Source organism: Meleagris gallopavo, chromosome 10 (assembly GCF_905368555.1).
Source record: "Meleagris gallopavo chromosome 10, MGAL_WU_HG_1.1, whole genome shotgun sequence".
Lineage (NCBI taxonomy): Eukaryota > Metazoa > Chordata > Aves > Galliformes > Phasianidae > Meleagris > Meleagris gallopavo.
The window spans coordinates 9816485-9841244 of NC_139413.1; the positions used below are offsets into that span (position 1 = coordinate 9816485).

At 42.5% G+C, this 24760-nt stretch overlaps 1 protein-coding gene and 1 long non-coding RNA gene across 8 annotated transcripts in view; one reads left to right on the forward strand and one right to left on the reverse strand.

Annotated features, from left to right (window-relative positions):
• NTNG1 (netrin G1) overlaps nt 1-17586 on the reverse strand; it is a 149862-nt gene extending 132276 nt beyond the window's left edge. For all 7 annotated transcript variants that reach the window (XM_085231154.1, XM_085231149.1, XM_085231151.1 and 4 more), the window contains exons 1-2: nt 17448-17586; nt 10652-11351 (exon numbers count right to left, since the gene is read on the reverse strand). In XM_085231154.1, the coding sequence (XP_085087280.1) occupies nt 10652-10897 (246 nt within the window). In that variant the 5' untranslated portion in view covers nt 10898-11351; nt 17448-17586. The remainder of the gene's footprint in view (nt 1-10651; nt 11352-17447) is intronic.
• The window catches only part of LOC104912293 (uncharacterized), a 263844-nt gene that overhangs the window by 120651 nt on the left and 118433 nt on the right, over nt 1-24760 (forward strand). The window contains exons 13-14 of the long non-coding RNA XR_014885083.1: nt 5095-5167; nt 12337-12512. This is a non-coding gene — a long non-coding RNA (uncharacterized LOC104912293). The remainder of the gene's footprint in view (nt 1-5094; nt 5168-12336; nt 12513-24760) is intronic.

Genomic DNA, 24760 nt, shown 5'->3' on the forward strand with positions numbered 1-24760 from the left:
AGTGCTCAGGAACTATAATGTTTCCTGGGATGCTTTCAGGGTGTATACCTCCACATTCCTCTGAGTATTCTATCTGCCAAAGACCAGGATTTTGTTCTCCTTTTTCAGCAAAATGCTGTCGATCTGATCACTCGTTAAGAGGGTTTTTATTTTTGTGAACACAAAACACTTCCAACCTATAACTTAGTTCTGTAAAAGTAAACATTGCATTTCCTGAAATGTTTCAAAATTGCTCATAGTTACAAGCTAACCAATTACTAATCCAGGGTAAAGCCAGTGACACCAAACATCTGTTATTAAAATGTTAAGCACTGCTCTTAAAGTACTGAAGTTCAGCCTTCCCAAGGCCTTGGATATTGGCTAGGCTGACATCAGAAAAAAAAGAAGCTATGACTGGTTGTGTAACAGCAGTTCGGAGAAGCTCATGTAAAGTGGTGCCATTTAAGGAAAATTTCTCTTAGTCTTTTTCTGAAAAACATTAATCTTCCTCTAAGTCTCCTTTTGGGGTATCAAAAGAAACTGGTCTGGCAGGATGAAGATTCTGACAAGGGTGCATGAGTTTAATGGGAAATGGGGTGGTGGAACAAAACAAAACCCTCTTAAGTGAGGCAAAGGCTAAACTCAGTGGGGTCCTGCTGTTGCTGGGTTGTTTGTTTGTTCTTGATCTTATGCAAGATTTTATCATTCCAAACCCATCACTTAACAGCATTAAGTATTTGACATGATGAAATCACCAGAATGATATTCACTCCAAATTCTTAGGCTCATTATTATTGATCAGAAGTTTTACACACTGCTTGTTAAAAAGCTGTGACTGCTTTTTCTGGACTCTTGCAATACATATATGCCTAGAGGCTGTGCCTAGGACAAGCGGTAGAAAGCAGAAGTCCTCTTAAAACAATGCACATTTCAGCTCATGTTTCTCCTATTCTATTGGTGACCTCATTAACCTTAAGGCTTCAAAAAGTTCTCCAAAAGGATTGCAAAGATCATTCACCTGTCCTCAACTGAGGTTTGCATGGATCAGTACCATTTTAAGAGACTGCGTTGCCTAAAGAAGGATAGCAGGAGCTGAAGTAAAAAATGTATGAATCAGCTCTGGCTTCTTTTCAAGCTCTAGAGCCTATAGTGGATTCACAGGGATCCAGATATGTTGGCACGAGGAAGGAAGATTGTAGTGTTCTTTGTGGTAACTACACATTTCACTCTTAGTTATTCCTTTTCTCCATCATTTTCAAGAGCCTCCATTTCAGCAATGCCAGAGAGATGTGCTGGTCCCCAGGGAAGGAAAACATGTGGATGTGGCTTACAAAAATAAGATTTCTGAGATTTTCAGACATCAATAATAAAAATGTCATACTCTTATTTTTTTTAAAAGTTCCTTTCCCACTCCATCCTTCCCCCCAGAGTAGAAAACAGTTGATCTTTTGTTCCTAAGCTTGCCTTTAAACATGTAAAACCCAAGGTACATAAATGATGACACACTGCTACTGTGCAGTGCTAAAACTGATAATAATTCAAATATGGAGAACTATGGGAAGATTATACAGTGATAGTCTTCTGCCCTTTTTAATTATTTACAAATATGATATGAATGAATCTAAAATAATATAATTTAATATGCAAAGCCTAAAATATGCTTTCACAGCATTCTTGCATGGCCCAAAATTGCCAAAACTGAACCTAAGGAGGGAAAAAATAATTCCATTAGTCAAATCCTGTCCTGTCATTAGATACAGTAAAGCTCAGAAGGGTGAAGTATAACTGAAAAAATTGGGAAACGAATGAAATTCAGTGAAACTGCTTCTGACAATGAAGAGTTAAAAAGATATAGGCATACCATTAATTCTGTGCTTTACACTAGAGTTTCAGATTTTCCAGTACAGAGGATTTAAACACACTACTAAGGAAGCAGTATTTGGACACGATTCATTGCTGTCAGTAGAAATTCTTTTGGAGTGTATCAACTTGAATGGAAGATTGTATTGTAAGTCCTGTTCATGAAAAATCAAATACTGATTCTTAAGCGTGAAATATACATCATGATTCACCTGTAACTACTTTTTTTGTTATTGAAGGATATATTTAAAAAACGATCTGCAAACTGTTACATTCTTAACCCTTCTTTTACTTCCTTCTTTTTTTTTTTTTTTTCTTGTATGTGAAAAGGGCTGGCATAAATTTACACCAAAATTTTAGCAAGGAAAGCTACTACGCATGAACCCCTTAAACCTATTACTTAATGCTTCTGGAAGTTTGAGCAAACTCTTGCAAGTGAGACACCTTGCTAGGATATTTCTGCAGGCTATCCCTGTAGTATTCAAACTGCTTGGCAGTTCCATATGGTCAAGGAAGCCAGGAGGCATGTCAAATTCTGGAAGACTAAAAATAGAGGCGAAAAATAGAACATGTAGAAAGATTTGTTTTAGTAGTCAGAAAAATTACATTCTGTACTCTTTTCTATAGCTATTTGCACTGTTGTTTTTAAAAGATTAGGATGTTCATGTAATTGCTACTTTTTTTTTTCTTTTTTTTTTTTTCCCCCAGTAATTTGTAAATGTCACCCACATAAAGTTCTGTTTCTAGTTTTCATTGGAGAAAGGAGCCTTATGAGCAGGTATAGATGGGAAAAATCAAATTGATGAGCTCAAATGATGGCTCCTGACAGCTTTACAGACAAAAAAAAAAAACACCCATACAAACAAAAAAAAATCTAACAACCCAGAACAACCTAAAATGCACAGGGATGCTGGAAAGAGAGTATGTACATGTGAGGAAATACTCCACTTACCATAATAGTGTTCTCTTTTAAAGGTTTTACAGATACTTAGCTATAAAAAAAATTCTCTCTAGGCTAAAGCATGACATATAACATCTCTGGTATAGCAAACTCTCTTCCTGTCAATAAATACCATTAAAATTCATTTGGGCCCTTTTCTTTCCTCCTTTTTAATCTTAAATTCACATAAACAATCTGTGTAAAGACTTGGAAGATAAGATCTAAAGCCATTTTACAGAAAGTACCGAATAGCAAGTGTCAAAGCTACGTGAAATCACATATGCACATTGCCAAGCTAGCTCAATGCCAAGTATTTTCGTGTTTCGAACTACACCTTTATTTGTAGTTTCAGCACTTTCTAAACGTAATGAATAAAAACAAATTACAGGTATTCTTCCTTGCATAAGGAGATGGACAAGTTCCATATTCTGTCAACAGGGTCTGCTAATACTTGGCTGGATTTCTCTGTTTGTTCCATGGTACACAGCAGAAGGAATGAGATGGCCTGATTATCATCTGAGTCTGGACATACTGTTTCTTGAATGCTCTGACATATTACTGTGTGCTTACGTGTTTGCATGGGGACAACTTGGACAACTAGCTGCTTCATAAATAATGTGAATGACTAAACATTAAAATCAGTATGTGGAAAACAACTTATTTCTCTCTTCTCAAAGGACTACAGGAGCACACTAGGGAAAACAGTGGTTCTGACCTTACACAGGCTTGACAGGACTCTCAGTTGAGTTCACTTGGTATGGTTTCAACTATGAAGCTTGCAAACAAAAATTGGAACACATAGAAGTGTCTCAGAAACTTGCATTTGGTTTCCAGTGTTTCTTAGCAGTTACGAAATATGAGACCAGCAAGAAAGGAAAGCAAAGCTCTGGGGTTTGAAGAAGTACAGATACTAAATGAGGAAGGAAAAATAATGTTTGCCCGCTTAATTTGGACAAATGTGAACAGCATAAAACTAACTGTGCTCAGTTCTGCTGAGTAAATCCAAAATTTGCAGCCTGAGCTCTGCCCCCCACAGCTGGAGGGTATCAAAGGCCACACTGGCTGTGTGTTCCTTCAGAGTGGGACAGGCCTGCGAAGTTTGACACTCCAACAGCTCCACGGGGCCTGTGTGTCCCCCAGCACCTTCCACACTGCTCCTTCTGATAGGCCCACCAACACAGTGCAGACACAAGCTGAGGCAGCACAGGACGCTGCCCTTGAGGCTCCTGTGGCTCAAGCATGCCTCTGCCTCACGGTGAGAGGTGCAAACAACATGCCACTATATAAAGATTTTGCACATCAAGTATTATTCTTATTGCAGAAGGTGGCATTAAAGATGAGGGGGATTTCAGTGCTTGGAGCCAGGGCAATGCTAGCTCAGGTACTGGGAGAAGATCACCTTAGGAGTTTGAGGGCAGCAAAGCTGCCATTTTGTTGGTGAGCGGTGCCAGCCTCTCCCGGCACCAGCTGCTGAGAAATGCTTGTTTGAGGATTTGCGCGGATAGCTGTTTAAGAAAAAAGGTCTCTGAAATAGTTAAAAAATATCTGAAATTCAATAATAACTGAGTTATTTCAGTCATGGCACAGCCCTCAGTAACCAGTCAATAGAATCTATGTCCTCCCAACCAGGTTTCTTTCAAATATGTGTGTTGCACAGTTGTCACCAGGTGACAGAAGCCCCAAAATAATCACTTATTACTGAGGAAATAATCGCTTATTACTGAGGAAATTTTATTTGACACATTATAATCCTTTGCTTTCCAAAATCAGCTATTGTTATAATCACCATTTATTGATCATTGCGTTAGCTAAAAATGTCTGCTATTTCCAGCTAACTTCAGGAAAATAAAGAAAAATGAGATAACTAACCAAATGGAATAGGGACAGTGTTAAAAGCAACAGTGAAGCAGCTTCTATGATGTGCGTGTTCAAAACATGCCTCTTGTTAAAATGATGCACTTATACGTTCTGGTGATATGTGCTTTAATTCTTTGCAGTAGAAAAGAACCAGAAGCTCTCGGCCTTGTTTAGGTACCCAGCTCTCAATGGGGCATGCTTTCGCTTTGCTTAAGGTTTGAAAACGTTGCAGTTTGTAAGGTGCTGAGGAAGCTGGACAGAGTTTTATTAATAATTTACTGGGAATTTTGTTGTGTGCACATTTGTTTTTCTGATAATATGTAGTTTTGATTTATGGGAAATTAGTAATTTTTAGATTGGTTCCAGTTGAAAGAAAATGCATTTTAGCATTTTTCTTCTGCTGTCATTATCCATATTTATTTATTAATTTATTTATTTCTCTCCTTTATGAAATCAAGAACTCCTTTCTTAAGAGGCTTGAGGAACAAAAGACTTCAGAAGTTTCTGAGGACACAGTTTCAGAAGATGCAGGTATGCTTTTTTTTTCTCTGTATTGGTCGGTGAAAGCGATCCTGGGATGGAGGGAGGAAGGAGCAAAAGGCATGGTGCTTTCTCCTTGCTTCTTGCCAGATGCTCTAGACTAAGGCAATAATATAAGGACCAAGGTGGTGCTTTGATGAGAATAGCAATGGCTAGAGTAGAGGAAGACAAGGAGCAGGGGAGCCTTCAGCTCCCCAGATACATCTTGTTATACTAGAAATGAAATGAAGCATCTATTATCTTGAGAGAAAATGCCAAAACAGCAATCCTACTCCCTGAAAGATGAGGTTATTCCCAACAACAACAAATGAACACATCTATTAATTAAACGTGCTCAAAAGAGTCTAAAAATAATGGATACAGGTCTGTAAAAACTTTCAGGTCTGTACATCCCCTTAAAATATACAACCATGAAAACTCACATTAAACAAGGTAGTAATAACAGCCTCTTCTTTAATTCAATGGTCCCATTCTCCTTCAAGCTAATTAATAAGGTTACACAAATGAAACTAAAATGAGGTATTTCTTCTCTGCATTCAGGCAATAAAGTATTTTTTTTAAAAATTATTATTGGCATCCCTTAACAGTATTGCTTAATGCTAGTTTAAAATATCTTTCCCAAGAATGCATGCCTGCCAGAATGTTTCCAAAAATACATTTTTATTTAACATTTTGATTTATATGTTGCTCAAAAGAATATCTGTTCATTTAATTATTTCAGTAAACATAATAATGGTATCATTAACTATTCAAGAGTATTTTCCCTTTTTCAAGGAATATGAGCCTACTTGTAATTAAAGAAATGCTATATTAATGATGTTGAAAGTCTCAGAGGGAAAAATGTAAAGTCCAGCTCATGATATTATGCCAGAATTACACATACAGGAGACTTTTAATAATCTTTGTTTCTTAATTTAGTTTTGATTGGCTGTGAAATACAGAGTAGCACTCAAGGGCTCAAATTTCTACTATCATCAGCATTTTTGCTCTTTAAACTGTACAAACGTACATGACTTCTATCTGTAGGCTTCTTTCCAAGCTTGTTTAACCTATGAAGAAAGTTGGCTGCAGGCAATAGATAATTGCAGATAATTTCATCATTTTTTGAGCTGTTGGGATGTTGGATTGTGTTATGATAGCTAGTTATGATCTAAACACAAGCAGAAAAGTGTATTCTTGTGCTGCCATTTCAGCTGTAAATGACAGTTCATAAAAAAATCCACCTCCAGTTTGCAAATTACAGCTATAGACACTAGGAGTCTCCTGGTTAGGTTTGTGAAGAATTTGCATGACTAAGACTGGCAAATAGAATGCAAAGTCGGTGACAAAAGTTAGATTTTAGCAAAGGAAGATAGCTCCTTCAAGAGGTAGCAGGCAGCTGCTGAGCTCCCAGAGCCGCACTACAGCTCCTGCTGTGCCTACTGACCCTGGGGTCAAAGCACCTGCAAATGCCATGCAAAGCATGCAGCAGGAATGTGGGAGCTTGCTGTGGAAAAGGATGCTCAGTATGGGGCTCTCACTCCTGCTCCTGATCATACTCTTCACTCTAGGTGGCTCCTGGCAGTCACAGTGGGCTAGAACGGATGAATTTTTTAAAAAGAAAGAATTCAGATGCAACCTATACAGTATTTTTGTAGGATAAAAGGTGGTTACGGTCATGGAAATATATACATTTATATATTATTATATAACATTTGCTTCTTTTTGAGTTTTGAAAACAGGAAGTCATTCCTTTCTCTTCTCTCTTCCCCTTCTCTCTCTTTTCTCCCAGGCAAACTAAATCTCACTACAGTGTGCCAGACAAACTGTTACTGATGCCAAACGCTCAAAATTCATAATTATAGAAACAATGGCCACACTATCTCAAATGCAATGATTATCTAGCACTGTGGCTGACAAAGGACAGTCAAGTATCCTTGCAGAAATGCCACTGAAAGCAAACACGTGTCATCTGCTACCATACATGCCTCACTCTCGGGATGAGACTGCTTTAAAATGTACAGGGTAGACAGAAGTTACCAATCAGCCCTTTCTGCAGGGAAGGAGTATTACCCCTCCGGGAAGGATGTTGTCACCTCCTCCTTACAGACACAACTTTGAGGCCCGAAACGGCATGTGCTAACTGCTCTAAGCCATTTATTTCTTTATAATTTTTTTTCATGCCTCTCTTCTGAAGCAAAATCCTTTCCCAAGCCCTAAAAATCCTGTATGGCTTCAAAAAATGATGAAATTTTAAACAACGAATAATTTTGTGGGCTGTTTTGCTTTCTGAGCTTCTCATTTTCATTTTCAAACTTCTCTTTGCCACCAGAAGGTCTATGACAATAAAGACGGTATTTTAAATGAAAGCGGAGAATCTCTCATAATCATAGGACTCCAGGGGTTTGAGGTTTCAGAATAATCTCATGAGTTGTCAATACTGAATGTCACCAGAAACTATAATGCTATTCTCAGAACAGATTGCATAAAAGCAACTGTGGGATAGTTTTCCTGCTGCCTACTCCCTAGAATACCTACAGATGGCTGTCCTGGAGGGATGGCTCAAAGGTACTTAAGAACAATGAGCGGCCGCATGCTGGCGTTAGCTACCAACTAGACGAGTGTGTTTGCATTTTGTAACAAATCTGCATGTGCCAAAACTTGTTATTTGGTCTATCAGCTAAGCACTGAATGAAAAAAAAATCAAACATAAGACCACTTAATTGCATGGGAAATACGCAGAAATATGTATGAGGCTAATTTTACTATTAACTACCTATCCTGTTTTCTATTTTTGATGCCTTAGTCCCGTTGGCAGCCTTCTAAAAAACGCGTCCTTAAAGATATGCTGCCAGGCCCCTACCAGAGATGGTGGGCTCTGCTGGGGCAACCCATTCCAGTACAGCCTAGTCTGACCTTTAACAGGCTTTCCTGACACTTTGATCCTGGCTGGAATCCAGAGCCCGTACCCCTCATGTCCCCTTCGGTTGTGGAGACAAAAATACTTCTTTGTTACATGGTTGCATGCATTGCAGTGTATGATTACGTTGTACACTGTTGCAGACTCTTGCCATGACACTCTCACCCACTTGCTTTGATTTTATGATCTTTCAAAAGGAGTTATATGAGATCCCCCAGTCCGGTTGTTGTTTAGTGATCTCATCTGTGCCATGCCATAATTGACATGGACTCAACAGATAGTTCGTTAGTCAGTATAATTTGTGGTGAACAGAAAATTTAGGCTGACTGGAGAATGGATATGGCAATAAAACAGAAGATTGATTCAACTTCTTTCTGCTCCTGCAGAAAGTAGGCTCGGCTTTTTGGTATCATTGCTTTTTTGAGAATATCTGAAAGGACCCTTATCTCCAAGGAATAAAGAGAAGGCAGTTGAGCATTAGCCTGATTTGAATAACAAAAAACGGCTACACAGGTTTAGTACGCTAATATCCAATATTTGCAGCAATAAAACCATACATTTTTATAAGTTTGTTCAGCATTTTGCTATGCTGGGAAGAAACGTTTAAATCTCTGCCATTTCAAATTCAGGATTTGCTTTAAGTACAAGAGCACGCCTAACAGAAATGCACACTTTTTCCACTGCTCACTTCCTCATAGTATGACAGTGCTATTTTCTTAACTCATTTCCTAAAAATAAAAATGAACACAAAAATAAAAGATCTGCTCATTAGGAAATGCCAAGGCTCAACCCTACAAATATGTAAAACCTTGTTTTGAACGATGTATAAATAGACATAGTACAGATGGACATGAAGCATTTTTTTAGGGAAGGGAGTGCTTTGCTGCTGGATAATACCTCAAGAACATTAACTATTTCTGTCATTTTCATAATGTTTCAAGTAAGTCAGGCCATTACCCGTGCATATGTGCATGCAGAGTTCAGTATATATCCATACTCAAAGCACATATAACCATTTACCATGTAGCAGTTAGTCCTTATAAACTCATATAACTAAATACATTATTTCATTGCGCACTCTCCCTCTTTCTTCCCCTACCCCCTTCCCCATTCCAGCTCTTGCTCTTTTTTCTGGTCCCTTTGTTAGGATTCTGTCAGCCTTCTGCATCTTAAGCACTTACAGAACAATGGTGTTCCATCTGTCATCTTAGGTGATTCCCAAGCAAATCTTCATCCCATTTTTGCAGCAAAGGGCTTCCTAGATCCAATGTTTACAGCGGGAGTTCTGGGACTATCTTTAATATTTATACTTCATCAAAATATTGCTTCAGTATTTTTAATCATCTTTGTTCCAACTAAAGAGTCAAGTGATAGCCAAGGCATTTAGAAATCTAAAATATTCACTTAGTATGGGAACTGCTGCAATGTTTATCTATACTAAAAGGATGAAGTGAGCAGTGGACTGCCTCAGAAAAACAAGTTTTCTTATTTACTACATGCTAGAGTTACTAAATGTCACTGACTGAGGACTCAATTTCATTTTTTCAGGGAGAAAATACACATCACAGCTTGGACAAAAAAAAAAACAAAAAACCACAGACATACTATACAGGGTACACTGCATTTACTTGTTTTTAAACAATGGTTGCTTGAAGTTACTTGGAGGTTTAGAGTGTCAAAGCTGTGTCAGCAGAGATGGACTAGCAGGCAGAGAGCAAGTGGTGCAGTCAAAGGTTCACAGTGAATGTAATTTATTCACGTAGCTCTGCAATTTATCACGTGGCTGTTACCATAATGTACGTGGGAAGCAGCTGTATGCACGCACATAATGTCCTAAATGTATGTGTGGTTGGACCTGAACTCCTTACAGAGCAGTAGTGGTTGCAAATGATACCATAAGGCGTTTAAAAGCAAATTTCCTTCCTATGGGAATTCTGTCACACAGCGATGATGATTTGTACACAGGCAAACAAATGGCTTGTAGACTATTCCCAGCTATGATAAGCTCACCTACCAGAACTCATCGTTTTTTCAAATCTAAATTATCTAGGTAATGTACTGTAAACTTCCAATGCTTTATTAATACATATAAATGTTTCTGTGTGTGTGTATATGTATATTATATACATGTATGTTTCTGATACTTGTGCGATTATTTACCACTTATTTGAATAAGTGTATTGTCTTTGGAAATTATGCTGAATTATACAGCACCATGATGCTTTCAGGTGATCATCTTAGAATCAATTAATTCATGTAAGTCTTTCACGATCCAGGTAACTGTGTCTGGTTAGGGGTTAACACTCTAGAAATTCTACATCGCTGTTTTTTTAACTCATTAAAAGTTGACCTAAAGAGACACCAAATTCTGAAAAAGTCAAGTTAGGCTAGGTCCCAATAGGCAGAATATTGCATTGTCCAGCTTAATGTACTGCTGGGCATTTTGTTTATCAGCACATTCAGAACACAAAGCATATTTTCCTGGATACTTATATGTGTACTATAGGACTTCACTTTTGCAGCCATCTAGTACAAATATGTGTCTGCTTGTTATGAAAATGAAAAGCTTGCCTTACCATTGCACAGAAAGTCTCAGGAGGATCTCCACACGTTATATCTGGGGGATCCAGAGTCACTCTTACGTATTTGATCATGTCTCTGGCTTCTGGCTGGCAGGCCATGTAATCCCAGACTTTTCCTTCTTCTGTGTAAATTTGGGTCTTACACACGTCATAATGTCCCCACACAGAAGGATAATGCTGCATCACGGAAGATACGGTGACCCAGAGGGCGTGAAGTGACAGAAATCTTGACAAATACATTTCTAAATCCTTTCAGGTCACTTTCGTAAAGACGCTCAGTACTGACGTACGTTCAGTCTATAGATTATAGATATATGTACATATGCATGTATATATTTTATAAAATAGGTTCCAACTCAAACGTGAGGCATTAGGATACAGCGTTTGCTTTACTAAGTTGAAGACTTTGGTAGAAGCCACACAGACCCCAGTGACGGCCTTTCATAGCGATGTAGAGCGTGTCCTTTGTCTTATAACTTATTTGTCAGGGCTTCTTGTAAAAGATGTCCAACAGTAGATAATAATTTGTGAAGTAGTGGGTTCACTGTCGATAACCCTGAGTGATCCTCCGTGTTCACGGCTCACAGGGGATGCCCAGATGCACTGATAAATCGGTATCTGAAGCAAAGGGGTGAGAGTCTACAGGCTGGTGTCTGTTTCCTGTCAATCATTCTTTTCTTCTGGCACCAGCACCCTTTTAGAAACAATAAGAGTTAGAGTTATTGTCCAAGAATCAATGAGTTACAAAACGTATTATATGTTGACATTTTGAAGGTTTTGATGCAGTATAAAGCAAATTGGTATAATATGGATAACCTTTACTGTGGGTGCTGTGCTACAACAGACAAACTACTAAAATCATTCAAAGTGAAAAGTATTTTTGACATGAAGGATTGAACTCTGCTCTGAGAAAGACAGATTTATAATGTTGCAGGTGAATTACGTGTTTCTGCTTCCAAATCTGTATCTTCAGCCTAGCATTGCCATAGAGCAAACTGCAGAACTTAAACATTGCTTGTGTTTTCTAACCAGGCAGGTGGGGGAGAAGGGAACCAAACACTGCAGCAGAATAACAGGAAGGCTCTCTTATTAAAGAGATGAGTATCAGGGCTACCAGGTGCCGATAGCCTTCTGGCAAGAGGACCTCAGTGAGCTCCAAAAGTCTCGCACATTTCTTACATTCTTTTCTGGAAGAGTAACAAAGATACTGGAAGCACACTTCCATTTCCTTGAAATTCCTCTTTGGCATTGTTAGAAGTTTACTCTTTCTTTTTTCTTTTCTTTAACAGCATTTTGCTGATCATGCTGATAAATTACTGATAGGGATAATAGGTTGTCATTTACTGTAAGTATGCTTTCCCCTTCCAGTATGGATGTTGTATATTCCTAGGTTTGGGGGTGGCTTTGGGGGTGTACTCAATGTTATTTCATGGCAAATATGTTTATTTCACAGCAGTTACATCCCTTTCCTCCTCTTCAACGAGCAACTGGAAATTCCCCCTGTTTATTTCACTTCACTCTTATTATTACACACAGAAAAACCTAGGGTGTTATTACAATGACTTAACATTTGTATTTGGTAAAAATACAGTGTGTGGGGGAAACTGCAAAGATGGATTAAGTTCTCTAAACATGGACAGGCAAAAACCAGACTGCAAACTCCAACTCATCTCTTTCAGCCTGTGACTGTTGCCAACCTGTGCCAGCCAAGGACAGGAGCTCAAGAGCTGGATTCAGTGGCAGAAGAAGCAGATGCTGCAAGAGGACGATTTTAGACAGTCTCTACAGCGCTTCTGCATCCTTTATGTCTGGATGATAAAATCTAAGCAAAATCTTCACACAGACATCAACAACCGTAAGTCATCATATTCTGTTGCCACTTTGCTTATTCCAAAGTTTAGATTATGCTCTGCGTCGTGAACTTACCCAAAAAGCCACATAAAGTGGCCTGTGACTTGGTGAGCTCTTGAGTGTGTTGTTTTGGTAATACACGTTTTCAGAAGTTATCAGTTATCTTCAAAGCTATTCACAAATGGCCTCCCTATATTTAAATAATGCTTCATCTTAAACTGAGCTAAACCACAGACAGCATGAAATGCCAACAGATGGTTGAATTGTGTTTCCATAGCAAAGTAATTTACAATAATTGCTGTATGGACGTAAATGCAATTTTCCATTATATTCGCCTTATCAAATGTTACTATACCACTCCAATGTATTTTATCAGAATACGAAGAGAATATCTGAAATTTCATGCCATGACAATTCTCAACTAGATCAATTATATTTAAGCCTCAAATCTGATTTTGATACAAAAGAAGAAATATCTAAGACTAAACTAAAATTACATCTTTTTAAAAGTCACATGGTGTAGTACCATAGCTTTACCAAATAGCAACCTTATGTTGCTTTTTGTTTGTTTGTTCTCTCCAGTGGCAATATTTATTTATTATTTCACTAATTCAAAGAACGTTCCTTATGTTCTTTTAAAGACATCCAAGACAACTTCGTATTCTTCCTCTCTAGTCCTTTCTAGCTTATTTTTCAGGGGAAAAAAACTTCTAAAAAGTCCCATAGTTTAGCAGTTATTATACAGAAATGAAACAACTGCTCTGCTGGGGAAAAAGAAAAAAAAAAAAAAAAAAAAAAAAAAAGCAGAGCAAAGAGAGAGAGTCCCTTGTCCTAACTCAAAACCTACAAGTAATTTCAGTTTTATTTTGAGAAATCAAAACATACTCTGTATTGGAGAAGACTTGATCATAGCTGGAATGAACGGATGGTGAATATCATGTTTCTGTGTAGAAACAAGAAATTACAAGATTTAATTATCCTTAGTCTACAAGCTTGTATATTAAGAAAAAAAAAGATTTGTTTTCTTTAATATTTTCCTTGCTAGCCCTTCAGTTACCAATAACCTTTTATAACTGCTGAGATGTAGATTTACAAATAAAGAGGACTGGATAGGACTGAAATAATGGGAAGCAAGCCGCTACCTTAACATGCTGTTCTAAAATACTTCCCATATAACGAATTCTCATTAAAGTAAGCCAGAGTCATAATGATGGTCGTTACACAGAATTATAGACTATAACATCGATCGAATTTAGTGCACTGACAAGAAAAAAGTGCAGAGGAGTGCAAGACATCTGAGTATTAGGCAGATGTAGAATTGTACAACAGACCTCCCTGACAAGAAGCAGCCAATTATAGCTTAAAATTCTGGCATATAACCAGTTCTGATTAATAGTTTTCCATTACATTACAGACATATTATTAATATATTAAAAATGTCAAGCTTTGGCAAGAACTAATACAAAATGGCTCAGTTAGTCTGCAATATCTTCTTTTAATGAGCTTCCATTGATACAGAGAAAGATATTGACCAAAGCACATTAAGGATCTTATGCTAAGCGCTATAGGGATTTTTCTAACAGAGCTATACAGTTTGTCTTGCTTATATTTATTCCTGCAGAGTCACTGCAGGAATGCATGCATTCCACATGTCAGCGAGTTCTAAAAACAACTGAATTGTTTTGTAAAAAACAAATAGAATAACAGTTCTGAAGTTTTCAAGTGCACCAGCCGTGTAGCACTAAGCCTCTAGCTTGGGTAACAAAGCAAGAGTTCTTACAACCCCTCTCAAGTAATAGGTACACATTTGACCTCACAAGAAGCAATCAAACAAATCAGGAATAACCAGTATATGGCAGCTCGACCTTCTGCACCTGCAGTTCCCTGTCTGCCAGCACAGTGCAGGGGCCCATGGGGCTGACACAAGTATGGGTGGAGGGCACGGCAGCGGCTTGCCGCAGGACAGCTACCGCATTCCAACCTCAGCGCTTCTAGAGGGAGCCCTGTGGGGCATCGCGAGAGTGAACAGCTGAGCATTTAGGGCCTTGAGTTTTTGCACCATAGTCTCTACAATCCAGAAACAAACAAACAAACAAACAAACAAAAAAACCAGCTGCCCCAGGCATCTAGGTACCAAACCCTGTTTCCTCTGTGTCTGCCTTCCCCCAGAGCACCTCTCTGTAGGTAAAGAGGAGGACATTTAAGCAACAATGTGTATGGTGCAGATCCGCTGCATCCCACGTTTAAGGAAGGCAAACGGCTGACCTCAGTCTAAAATTAGCTGTGAAGGTGCCCGTGCACCCTCTTCCCAGGTGGGTGAGGCTGCCACTCAAGCCTCCCACAGCATTTCAGTTTTGCAGCCTGAGCAGATGCCCCCTTCTCCACACCCCCGATGAACTGCATCTTCACAAGAGTAGTGCTGGTGAACAACTTGAGCTCTTGTCAGGGGCTGTTAGCAAACGCACCTCCCCTGCCTCCTTCCATTGCAGAAAATCCATTAGTGGCCCCAAATAATCCCCTCCGCACAAAGACGCCAGCTGGAAGCTCTGCAGCCCCTCTCCTGCAGCACGTCTCTGCTGAGAAGTTGCTGTGCAGATGTTGCAGGGTGCTTCCTGGTTCTTCAATTCTCACGTACAGTGGTACGTGAAGAATGCAATAAAATAACAGAATGGCTTCTCAAAAAGCCCGAGTATTCAATAAAATGTGCACTGCCACTATGCAAAACCAAGTGCCAAACTCAGTTATTACAAAGCATGCCAGTATGAGGTCAGCTGGTTAAAATCCTTCCTGGATGCACGGGATGCTGGCTGACAATACAGGGGCCTGAAGAATTCTTTTTTTCCAGAGGAAAAACTTGGCATTTCTACCAGCTTGTATCCCTGCAGGAAGTTTGCTGCGGCTTCAGCAAAGGAACGTATCTAACCAAGCCCAAGCAAAAAGATTCTTTGTGCCCACTCTGATTGTTAGTTACTTCCAGCTAGTTTAGGATTGAGGAAATCGTGTGTACTACCTAACAGCACTAATCCTCGTACCCACAAGTCATAGTGTTTAATAGAAGCAGAGCATTTTACCTTGCTACACAAAGGAACTGTGAGTGCCTAGTACCTATAAAGCTCCAGTATTAAACATAATAAACTCAGCCCCTTTTCTCAGTGCAGAACTATTTATCTATGCAAGGCAAAAGGGAACCTATGCTTAGCAATTCATTGTACCCTTCCCACCACACCTGGATAAAATGAAATATACTCCAAATGATTCCTGTAGCATCTGTGGACTTGCACATTGCTCCAAACAAAGTTTCTCTCCTATTTTTATTTGGCTTATTTGACAATCTGGCAGAAAAAGATTTCTTTGTCTCAGGAGAAATTTAAAGTACCAATAACTATTGAATGAGAAGAACAAAATACCGAGTTCTGCTACCAGAGCTGGGTTTTGGCACTGCATTGAAATTGCTTTTGGTTGTCCCACATCAACCTTTGCTGAGCGCCATTTAGCTGCACTGCTGCCGTTGCTCGCAGGGTATCAGCAGCACTCAGCATAAGGAGCACAAGCACTCCCGATTTAAATTTTAAAGTCTTTGTGTGTAGCTGCTTTAAGGTTTTCCTCTAGGATCTTATAACTGTGGCTTATTGCCTTAAATATTTCTGTACTTAGAGTCAGCCCGTTCTGCAAATTTTTCCTTGCAGAACCACAGCGAGCATTTGGGGTTGTTGCGCTTTGGATTGTTACTTTTTACTCAGCCAGGTACCAGGTGCTCTCCAGCAGCAGGATGTGGGCACAGGGCTGCCAAGTCTCCCATTGCCGGTGAGAGCTGATGACTTTCCACAGCCTGATGGAATCCTAAGCTCTTAATGCCACGGAGGAACAAACCCAGGAGGCTGGCAGTCCCTGACTTTATTCTGTGCTATACTAGATCTTACATACGTAGCTAGAAACTTGGTGTCGCTTCTTAGCGGTGTCACAGGGTTGGGAGTGGGTAACAAAGTCCACGGGTCTACTAGAACATCGCTGCTAATTGCTGGGAGCTCTCTGGTGAACATCCTGCAAGGCTCCGAAAAGATGCTGGAAATCGACCTTTATTTTTATCCAAATCCAAAAAACATCAAACCCACCAAAAACTGAACTGGGGAAAGTTCTGATGGGCTTTTTCTCCTTTTGATGGGTCACCTCTTCCCATCCCAAAGCGCATTGTCCTTAGGCGAGGTGCTGATTTATTCTCTCGACGAAAGCATCCACACCGGCATCTTTGCCCCCCGGCACTGCCAGCAAAAGCGAGACTGGCTCCTGGCTCATCACATCCACAATATCGAAAAGTTGATTGCAGAGCGATAAAAGTATATTCGGTAAGAGGCCAGAGATATGCACGGACCAACTCTGAGAGTACAAAAGCATCTGCTTTACCAGATTTAGCTCATCTATGCTCCTCACCGTCATTTGGGGTTTCTTTAAACAATTTTTTGAGAACGGTTAGAAAAATCGCTCGCAACTTCCAGGATGAGTACCGCTCCTCGGCCGGCGCGGTAACTCTCCCTGCCGCCTTCCCTTTGTCAAATTTTACTTTCAGTCTTCCTCGCTCCTCGCGCAGGAAAGATCCCGCGGAGGGGCGGAAGGCCGGCGGGCAGTTCCCCTCCCTGCGCGCTCAGCCCGAGCCGCGCCCTACAAAACCCGGCGCTGCGCGGCGCGGCCGGAGCTCCGCGGCGGGAGGAGGCACAGAGGAGCACCGCGCAGGTACCGCCCGGCCCCGCCCCGCCGGCCTCCTCCGCGTTCCGCGCCGCGCGGGCGGCAGGGGGCGCGCGGCCCGCACCGATCCTCCCTACGGCCCCGCCGGGGCGAGGGGCCACCCCGCTCCGTGGCCCCGTGCCGCTTCCCCGTCCCGAAGCGTCCGTCCGTCCCGTCGCGTCGCGTCGCGCCCCGCGGAGCTGCGGCGGGCGGTACTCACCGCGCGGGTCTCCCTCGCCTCGACGCGGAGCCGCCGTGGCGCCAGGACGCGCTGGGGCTCCCTCGGCGGCGGCATGGGGGGCCGCGGGCGGGGGCGGCGTCCCTCGAGAAAGTTGCCGGAGATGCTCGGGCTCTGCTCGGAGCGAAGCGGGCGGAAGCCGGCACCGGTCCCCGGCACTTGGCGTTAAAGTTTGGCTGTGCGCGGCGGCGGCGGGCGGCGCGCGTTTGCGGGGCGGACGGGCAGCGGGGCGGGCGGGCTGCAGCCCTGCTCCGGCTGTCGGCGGGGCGGCGGGCGGAGCGTGCAGAGCATCGCCCCGGAGCCGCCGAGGTGCCGCCCAGCGGGGCTCCCCGCCCGCCACCGCCGCTCAGGGCGGGGTTGTCCCCGCTCCGGGCGCCGGCGGCCGCGGCATGGAGCGCGGGGCGAGCCGCGGGCGGGGCGCGCCTGGCCGGAGCCGGGGCGCGGATCTCCGCCGTGCGCCGCCCCGGTGCGGCCAAACTTCGGGTGGCGACGGCGTCTCCTCACTTCGGAGCGACCTCCCCGCGACTGCCGGCGAGCGGGGCGGCGGCGCCAGCCTACCCCTCCTCCGGGCCGCCGCCGCGCGGCCCTAGCGCCGCCGCCGCGCCGCCCCCCTCCACCGCGCTCCCCGCCCCGCCGCCCCCGCGGAGCGCCCGCCGCGGCTGTAGAGCCGGCACCGCCTGCCCCGCGGGTGGCCCCCGCTCCGCTCGGCCACGCGGCCGCAGCGAGCGGGACCGCGCTACCGCACTCCCGCAGGAGCAGCCTTATTACTCTGTCTTTTCAGCTTCGTTCTCCTAACGCAGGCACGGAGAGGACCGCCTGTGGTTTTGCCGTCCGAAAGCGAAGCCGGGCGGGCTGACAGTAGAGTCCCGCCGCAGCGGCGCTGGGCTACGGGGACAGGGCAGCGGCCCTGCGGGGCGACGGCCCCAAGGCAGCGGGTGCCTTCCAGCCTCCGGTCCTTCGGCTGGCCGCAGGCGCGATGTGCCGCCGGTACCGAGAGAGCGTTGTTTCTGCTGGTGTTTTGCTGTGACTGTCGTTCCCGTACCTCGTCCAGGAGGACGCGAAAGCTCTGCCTCGGTCCCCTTGCAGTGATCTGTCAACCCGGTTTTCTCCTACATTCTCTCTAGTTCCCTCCTTTAAATGAACTGTACGCAATTTTCCCCTTCAAACCTCTCCAGGCTATAAAACAGCATCTAAACCTACAATCAGTTAAGTCCTCTGCAGGAGTTGAGCCTTTTCCAAGCAGCTACTTGCTTGCTGAACCCAACGGGCTCCAGGGGCCAGCTCCGGGCACTGACACTGGCTGTGGTGTGGAAGCTCAGAGCTGTGCTTTTTGTTTGTGTACTTTGTGCATTAAGAAGCATTAAATGTGTTTATCTGCATTACAGTGCCATCGTATCCAGTTGACAAAATTCAGAGTTTTGCAATACCAGGATGTAACCAAATTTAGCAGGGGAAAGGATTTCTGTTAGGTTGAGACTTTCTCTATTCGGCTGTGGAATTCAGTAGGTGGTGTAGATGATGGCAGGAGCCACTGAGGAGGATGATTTGCCTCTTTCCCCTAATACAGCAAAGTCCAGAAGGCCTGTTTCAGTTCCTCCCAGCCTCCTCTCTGTGTGGGCAGTGCCACTGCTGTGCTCTTGCCATCACTTTGTTGGCACTCATGTGGCTGTGCTGGGACAGGTGCTGTGTGCACAGTGTTTTTTTATGGGAAAGCTAGGAATAGTCAGAGGGGTGGGAAAATCCATCTTTAGAGTTCTTCAATCTCCAGAACCGTTCTGATTTACAGCCTCACAATGCTTAGAATTTGTTGCTGAGGGCCAGTGTATATGAATAGGAGATGAAAATGAGTAATTTTGTCTTCCCACTTGAACCCGAAGCATGTCAGGCATCAGGGCCTCCATAGGCTGTTTTATAAAGGAGAGGGGCAGAGTATGATCACAGTCAGAAGAAACAGATCATTTCTCTAATTACAGGACAGATGGGTGGCTGTACTGCAAAGCAGAGGAGATGGCATGTGCCAAACCAACGTCCTGAAACAGGAAAGGTTTGGGAGCACTCTGGGAGGGCTCTCCACTTTTGTACATGAGACAGGAGAGAAAGCTGCCTTCTTGTGTGTGGACAGCACAGCTCTTCACCTTAAAATAATACCAGAGGTACTAGTGTGCTCCGTGCTGCTGGAGAGCAGAGTGGAGGATACTGTATGCAGCTGCTCTGTGCGTTCTGCTGTTCTCCATGCTCCAAAGCTCACTAGCTGCACTGGAAGCTTTGTATCCAGTGCATTGAGCCTTGGGCCAGCCTGCAGGGATTGTTGCTTGGCTGTGGGACTGGCTGGCCACAGAGATGATTAAAGGCAGGACCAGGACATTTGATATGTCAAACATCATTAAATTCTTCTGCTAATGATGTTAGTTTCTTCTATATCAAAGCTGGAGCAGCTGGTTTGAGTGCTCTGTCAATTCTGGGATTAGATGTGCTATACTGGTAAAAATCATGGCCAGAAATTAAATCCAGTCTGAGATTGTGGCCAAATTTCACAGCCAAATTTGAAGCTCACCAAGAAAATGAGTCTGATTTTAAATTCTTTGTTAAAGGCTTTTGCAGATGGAATCCGGCAGCTAGAGGAGACTTTCCTGTGTTTCTTTGTGCTGGATAGGGTTGTAAGCTGGAGTCAGATATAGAAGGATGGTGCCTTTATAACCAAACTGAAAATATTTGCATGAATCCCTGTCAGCCCCTTTGTTAGCGAATGATAATTGTTCATCTCTAAATACACTGTGAGACCCACTGCCATAGCATCTTGACACTGGATTTAGTAGGATTTCGAAAGGAGAGTTGATATTTAGACAGGAAGAAATGTTATATAAGGTCTGAGAATATACAAAAGTATAAGGTATTGCAAATCCCACTCTCTGCTTTTCTAGGCTAGAAAATGGCTAAAATTAAGATTAGCTGGTCCATAAATACTGAAGGACGGAAAGTTACAGCAGTAGGAACACGTTATCTTCAAAGTGCTTCCAGCAATATTTCTTCCTTCTTCCTAGTAATAGCTGGTATTGGCCCCTAACGGAATCAGGGAAATGGATTAATTCTTGATTACCGGCCTGACCGTGGAAGGTTCTATGCATGTGAGGATACTACTTGCTACAAGGCATAATTTCTACTGGAAGCAGCATGAATTGCTAGTACAGAGGTGTTATCGCTGATTGCAAACTTTCCTGTGAAACAACAGCTGAACAGAGAGTTTTAAACCAAGTCTTAAAGCTCATCAAGCTTTGCATCATCTCAAGCTGTGTTTTGGACATTTATTGCATCCCCTCATGTGCCATTATGAATCTTTTATTACCTGCTGTAGTCTGTGTTGACCTCTAATGATGCAGCAGAACTATTTTATTAACGCGTTTCCCCATGATGCAGGCACGCTGCACTGGATAGCAGCAATGCAGTAGCAGGGGTCCATGTAAGTGTGCCTAGGAACACACAGAGCAGCATTTTGGTGGACCTGTGGTCCTGAGTGACATCTGCAGAGAGGACGTTGTTCTGACCTGGGAGCAGAGCTGCAGATGGGGCTGGTACTCTGGCAGGGTGCAGGGAGCAGGGCAGTAGGTGGGGCTGCTTGGGTCTGGGCAGCAGCAGGGAGGTCCCACTCCTTTAAAGAATCACAGTGCCACTTCATGTCCCCTCACTATGTGGCTGCTGCTCACTCCGTATACCGGTCTGCTCTTCGTGTGTGTTGCTTGCAGGTCTCTGACCTTTTTTACAGGTAGCTGGGGGAGACTGTGTGAAGCAGCAGGCAAAGGGTGGTGAGGCAAGGAAAGGAGGAGCGCTGGCTTGCCCCTGTTCCTCCCCCGCCACAACCGCTGCACTAAGGCAGAGGTAGAAATAGCTGAGCAGTGGCATGCTCTTCAAAAGCGGAGCTGCTCTGTCCACTTTTGTTGCTGCTTTGCCGACAGTAGTTTTACCTCCTGTAAAGTCAATTGGTTGGCACAGATTTGAATGTTGATCTGGGCTTGCACATTTAGTGCCTCCATCAACTTCATTTCCAGCAGAATGATTGGAAAACTGTGTTGAGATAAAAGACAAAAGGAAGAGATTCTGTGTTTTTGCAGGCAGGAAGACAAATCTGATGTCTGGCTGGTGAAGCAGCAAAAACACAGACCTCTCTAAGGCCACTGCTTTAACTTCAACACAGCTTGAGAACAGGGGACAGAGAGGCTACTGACAATTCACCCCTTGCTCTGAAACCTCCATAACCGCGCAGTCTGCAAAAGGTTTTCTCTGAGCAGGATGGATGGCAGGACAGAACAACGATGGCAGCTACATGTTCTGTGTCTAAACTGGGGCTTCCATTCCAGTGCACTGCCTTGAGCTGAACCCAGCCAGCAGCACTGGGAAGGATTAATGGAAAAGGCTGGTTGAGGCATGCAGCATTCTCAGAAGTCCTCCAGCCAGAGTAAGGCAATTTGCATAGCCAGCTGGGAGTATGATGTTGCACTGATGCACATAAAGAGATATGCAATTCTGACATCCTATTCCTTCCTTTATTTCCATATGCTTTGATAACGACTTTTTCTCTGTAGAGGATAAAGAGATCTTTCCCAATCGTGTTTCAGAGCTCAGAACTTCTCTGAACAGGACATCTTGGTTTGAAGTCTTGAAATTGGTTATGTGTGAAATCTGGGAAAGCCTATCTAATATGTGTGATTTTTCGTTTGAACCTCGTTGTTTGCCACTGGCAGAATATGGGGGACTATTACTCCTTTCTTGAGTCTAGGATAGAAAACCAAGTTTTTCAGGTCTTCTGGGAGAATCGTTTTTGTCATTCACGTACAGTTCAGCAGGGAATGGGGGCCAAGGAATTCTGTGAGCTATGCTGTTGGGAAGCCAGAGCGAATTCTTTGTTATACAAAGAAGTAAGTATTGGACTGGTTGATTCCGAGATGCAGGTAAATTACTGCCTGGATTTCCACTCACAGAATGAAAGAGGTTTTGTTCTAATAATAAATACTGAAACTCTGCTGTTTCCATTTACACAACACATATGACACAAAGTGTAAATCTTTGACAATATTTTCTCAGAATTTAGCAGCTTGTTTTTCTGCAAACATAAACACTTATTTTTGGTGTTAATAATTAATAATATGCCACATGCCCATAATAAATGCAAAGTCTAATCTTGTATAGACATAAATCTGTCTGCCAAAGTGGTCTTTCAGTGCTGTAAATGACTTTCACAAAGTGGTAGCTCACATTCTTTTTTCAATCACTGGTGATTTGTTTTGCGAACAGAAATGCCGTTAATATAAATATTTTCACTGGAAAATAGCAGATACTTCATACATATTTTTCAAAATGAGAACAACCAATAATTAATAAAAAAGGGAAGTGGCTAATATGAGAATCTTTGCAGCTGTTTCTCAAGAAACTACAGACAGGAGTGTGGGAAATCCCCACAACAGAAGCAAGGGAAAATGAGATATAAGAGAATTTATCTTCATCTCTGCAGTAGAACCAAGGAACCAGCCTCCTTGGGGTCAAAGTCACTCCTCCTGCACAGGGAACATCTCTCTGTGATGTGGAACAAGGATATCGGAATAGTGAGGGCAGCAGACCTAGATAGACCTTTCCCTCTCCTATTGATTACTCCCTTCAGAGCCCAGTATTTTTAGGTTTCATCATTTCCTAGGAACTAGCAGCAGCTGAAATACCTGGAGGCAAAGCCTAGGGGTTTTACTGCTCATAATGGCTGGTTCACCTGGAGGGTGGGTGTGTCACAGCTCCTAGGTGCAGTATTACTTCTTTTGGTTACTGCATTAGCGCAGTGGGCAGCAGCTGGTTCTTCTGGAAGCTGTAGCTGTGCCAGTGAACCCTGGTTAACCAACTGGATCATATTTTAACATCCTTTTCTGTTATGAGACTGAATATAGTTTGTCTACCAGTTCAGTGAAGCCGTATGTATTAGTGGTTCACTAAGTTTCACTGGAAGTAGGCATCTTTCAAAAGTAGGTTGAGCTGACTGTGGGAAAGCCACAGAGAAATGCTAACACAGAGGAGATGTTGTAAAAAGAAAGACTTTTATTAGTTTGCTTTTTAAAGACTTCGTAGTTTTTATATTTGCCTTTCTTATCGTCAAGCAACTGATGAAAAAATTGGCTAAGTCTCATATATGTTGAAAGTTTAACTATTCATTTTGTTGATTGTGGTTAGCAGCGTGGGTGGAAATCCTTCAAACCTTCCAGAAAAGTTAAACCTTAATAGTCCAGTGTAAAATAAAAGAGGGGATGAATCAGAGGTGTCTGCAATATTTTCATGCTATCATTATGCATTCTGTAGGAGAAAAAGTCCATACAAGTCAAGTTGCTGCTAGGGGCCCAAAACTTACCAGATGGAAGTGTGGTACCCTAGCAGGGATGCTTTCAAAGTAACTGGGCATGAGTGACTCAACCATTTTGTACACTGAACAGGATTGTACAAATTGCTTTGCAGGGAAAGTTTCATTTTCCCCAATATTCTGAATTTCTCTCTTCTCAGATCACCTTTTTCTTAGGCACTCTTTATTTGTCAGAGATTCATTTGCAGAGACTCCCATTGCTGCACCTGAGCCTACTCCTGGGTGAGCTTGCTCACCTGCATGGGTAACCACAGGATACAGCCATCAGTACAATTGATCAAAAATGTGCACGGTTAAATTGGTTATGTTTGTTTGTTTTTAATTTTCAAACAGGCTTTTAAGAACAAAATAGAAGTGCCCAGCACCAATGCAAACTTCAGGAATTTTTCAAACTTAATTGAAAGGAACAGATTAGTTGTCCAAAAATATTGAATCTGTTTTTGACATGCAAATTCTATCTTTTGTGTACATCAAAAATATTTCCTGTTGTTGTTTTTTTAACTGTTATACTTGTCAAGCCTTTGAGGCAGGGACTTCTTGTGTTTGTGAACAGAAACTCTTGTTGCTCTGTTCAGTGTTATGCATCCAAGCTTGTGATTTCCACATGTAATACATACAGCAATTATTAATAATTTGTCATCTGTTTTCTGAAATCCTTTAGCTGTTAATACTGTTGTAAATGGCTTTCCTTTCCTTTCCAAAAATAGCTTTTTGAAGACATATAACTTAAAGGCTGTGGTTGTGATAACAGCTGAAACAACCATCCAGTCCCAAATCCAGCTTCCAATTTAAGCTTAATGTTTAGGTACAATAATGATTATTTTTGCCATTTTAAAGGATCAGCTATGTTCTGTTCCCTCTGGAGGTCACTAGACTTGTCTTGCAAACTATCACATATGTGATCATG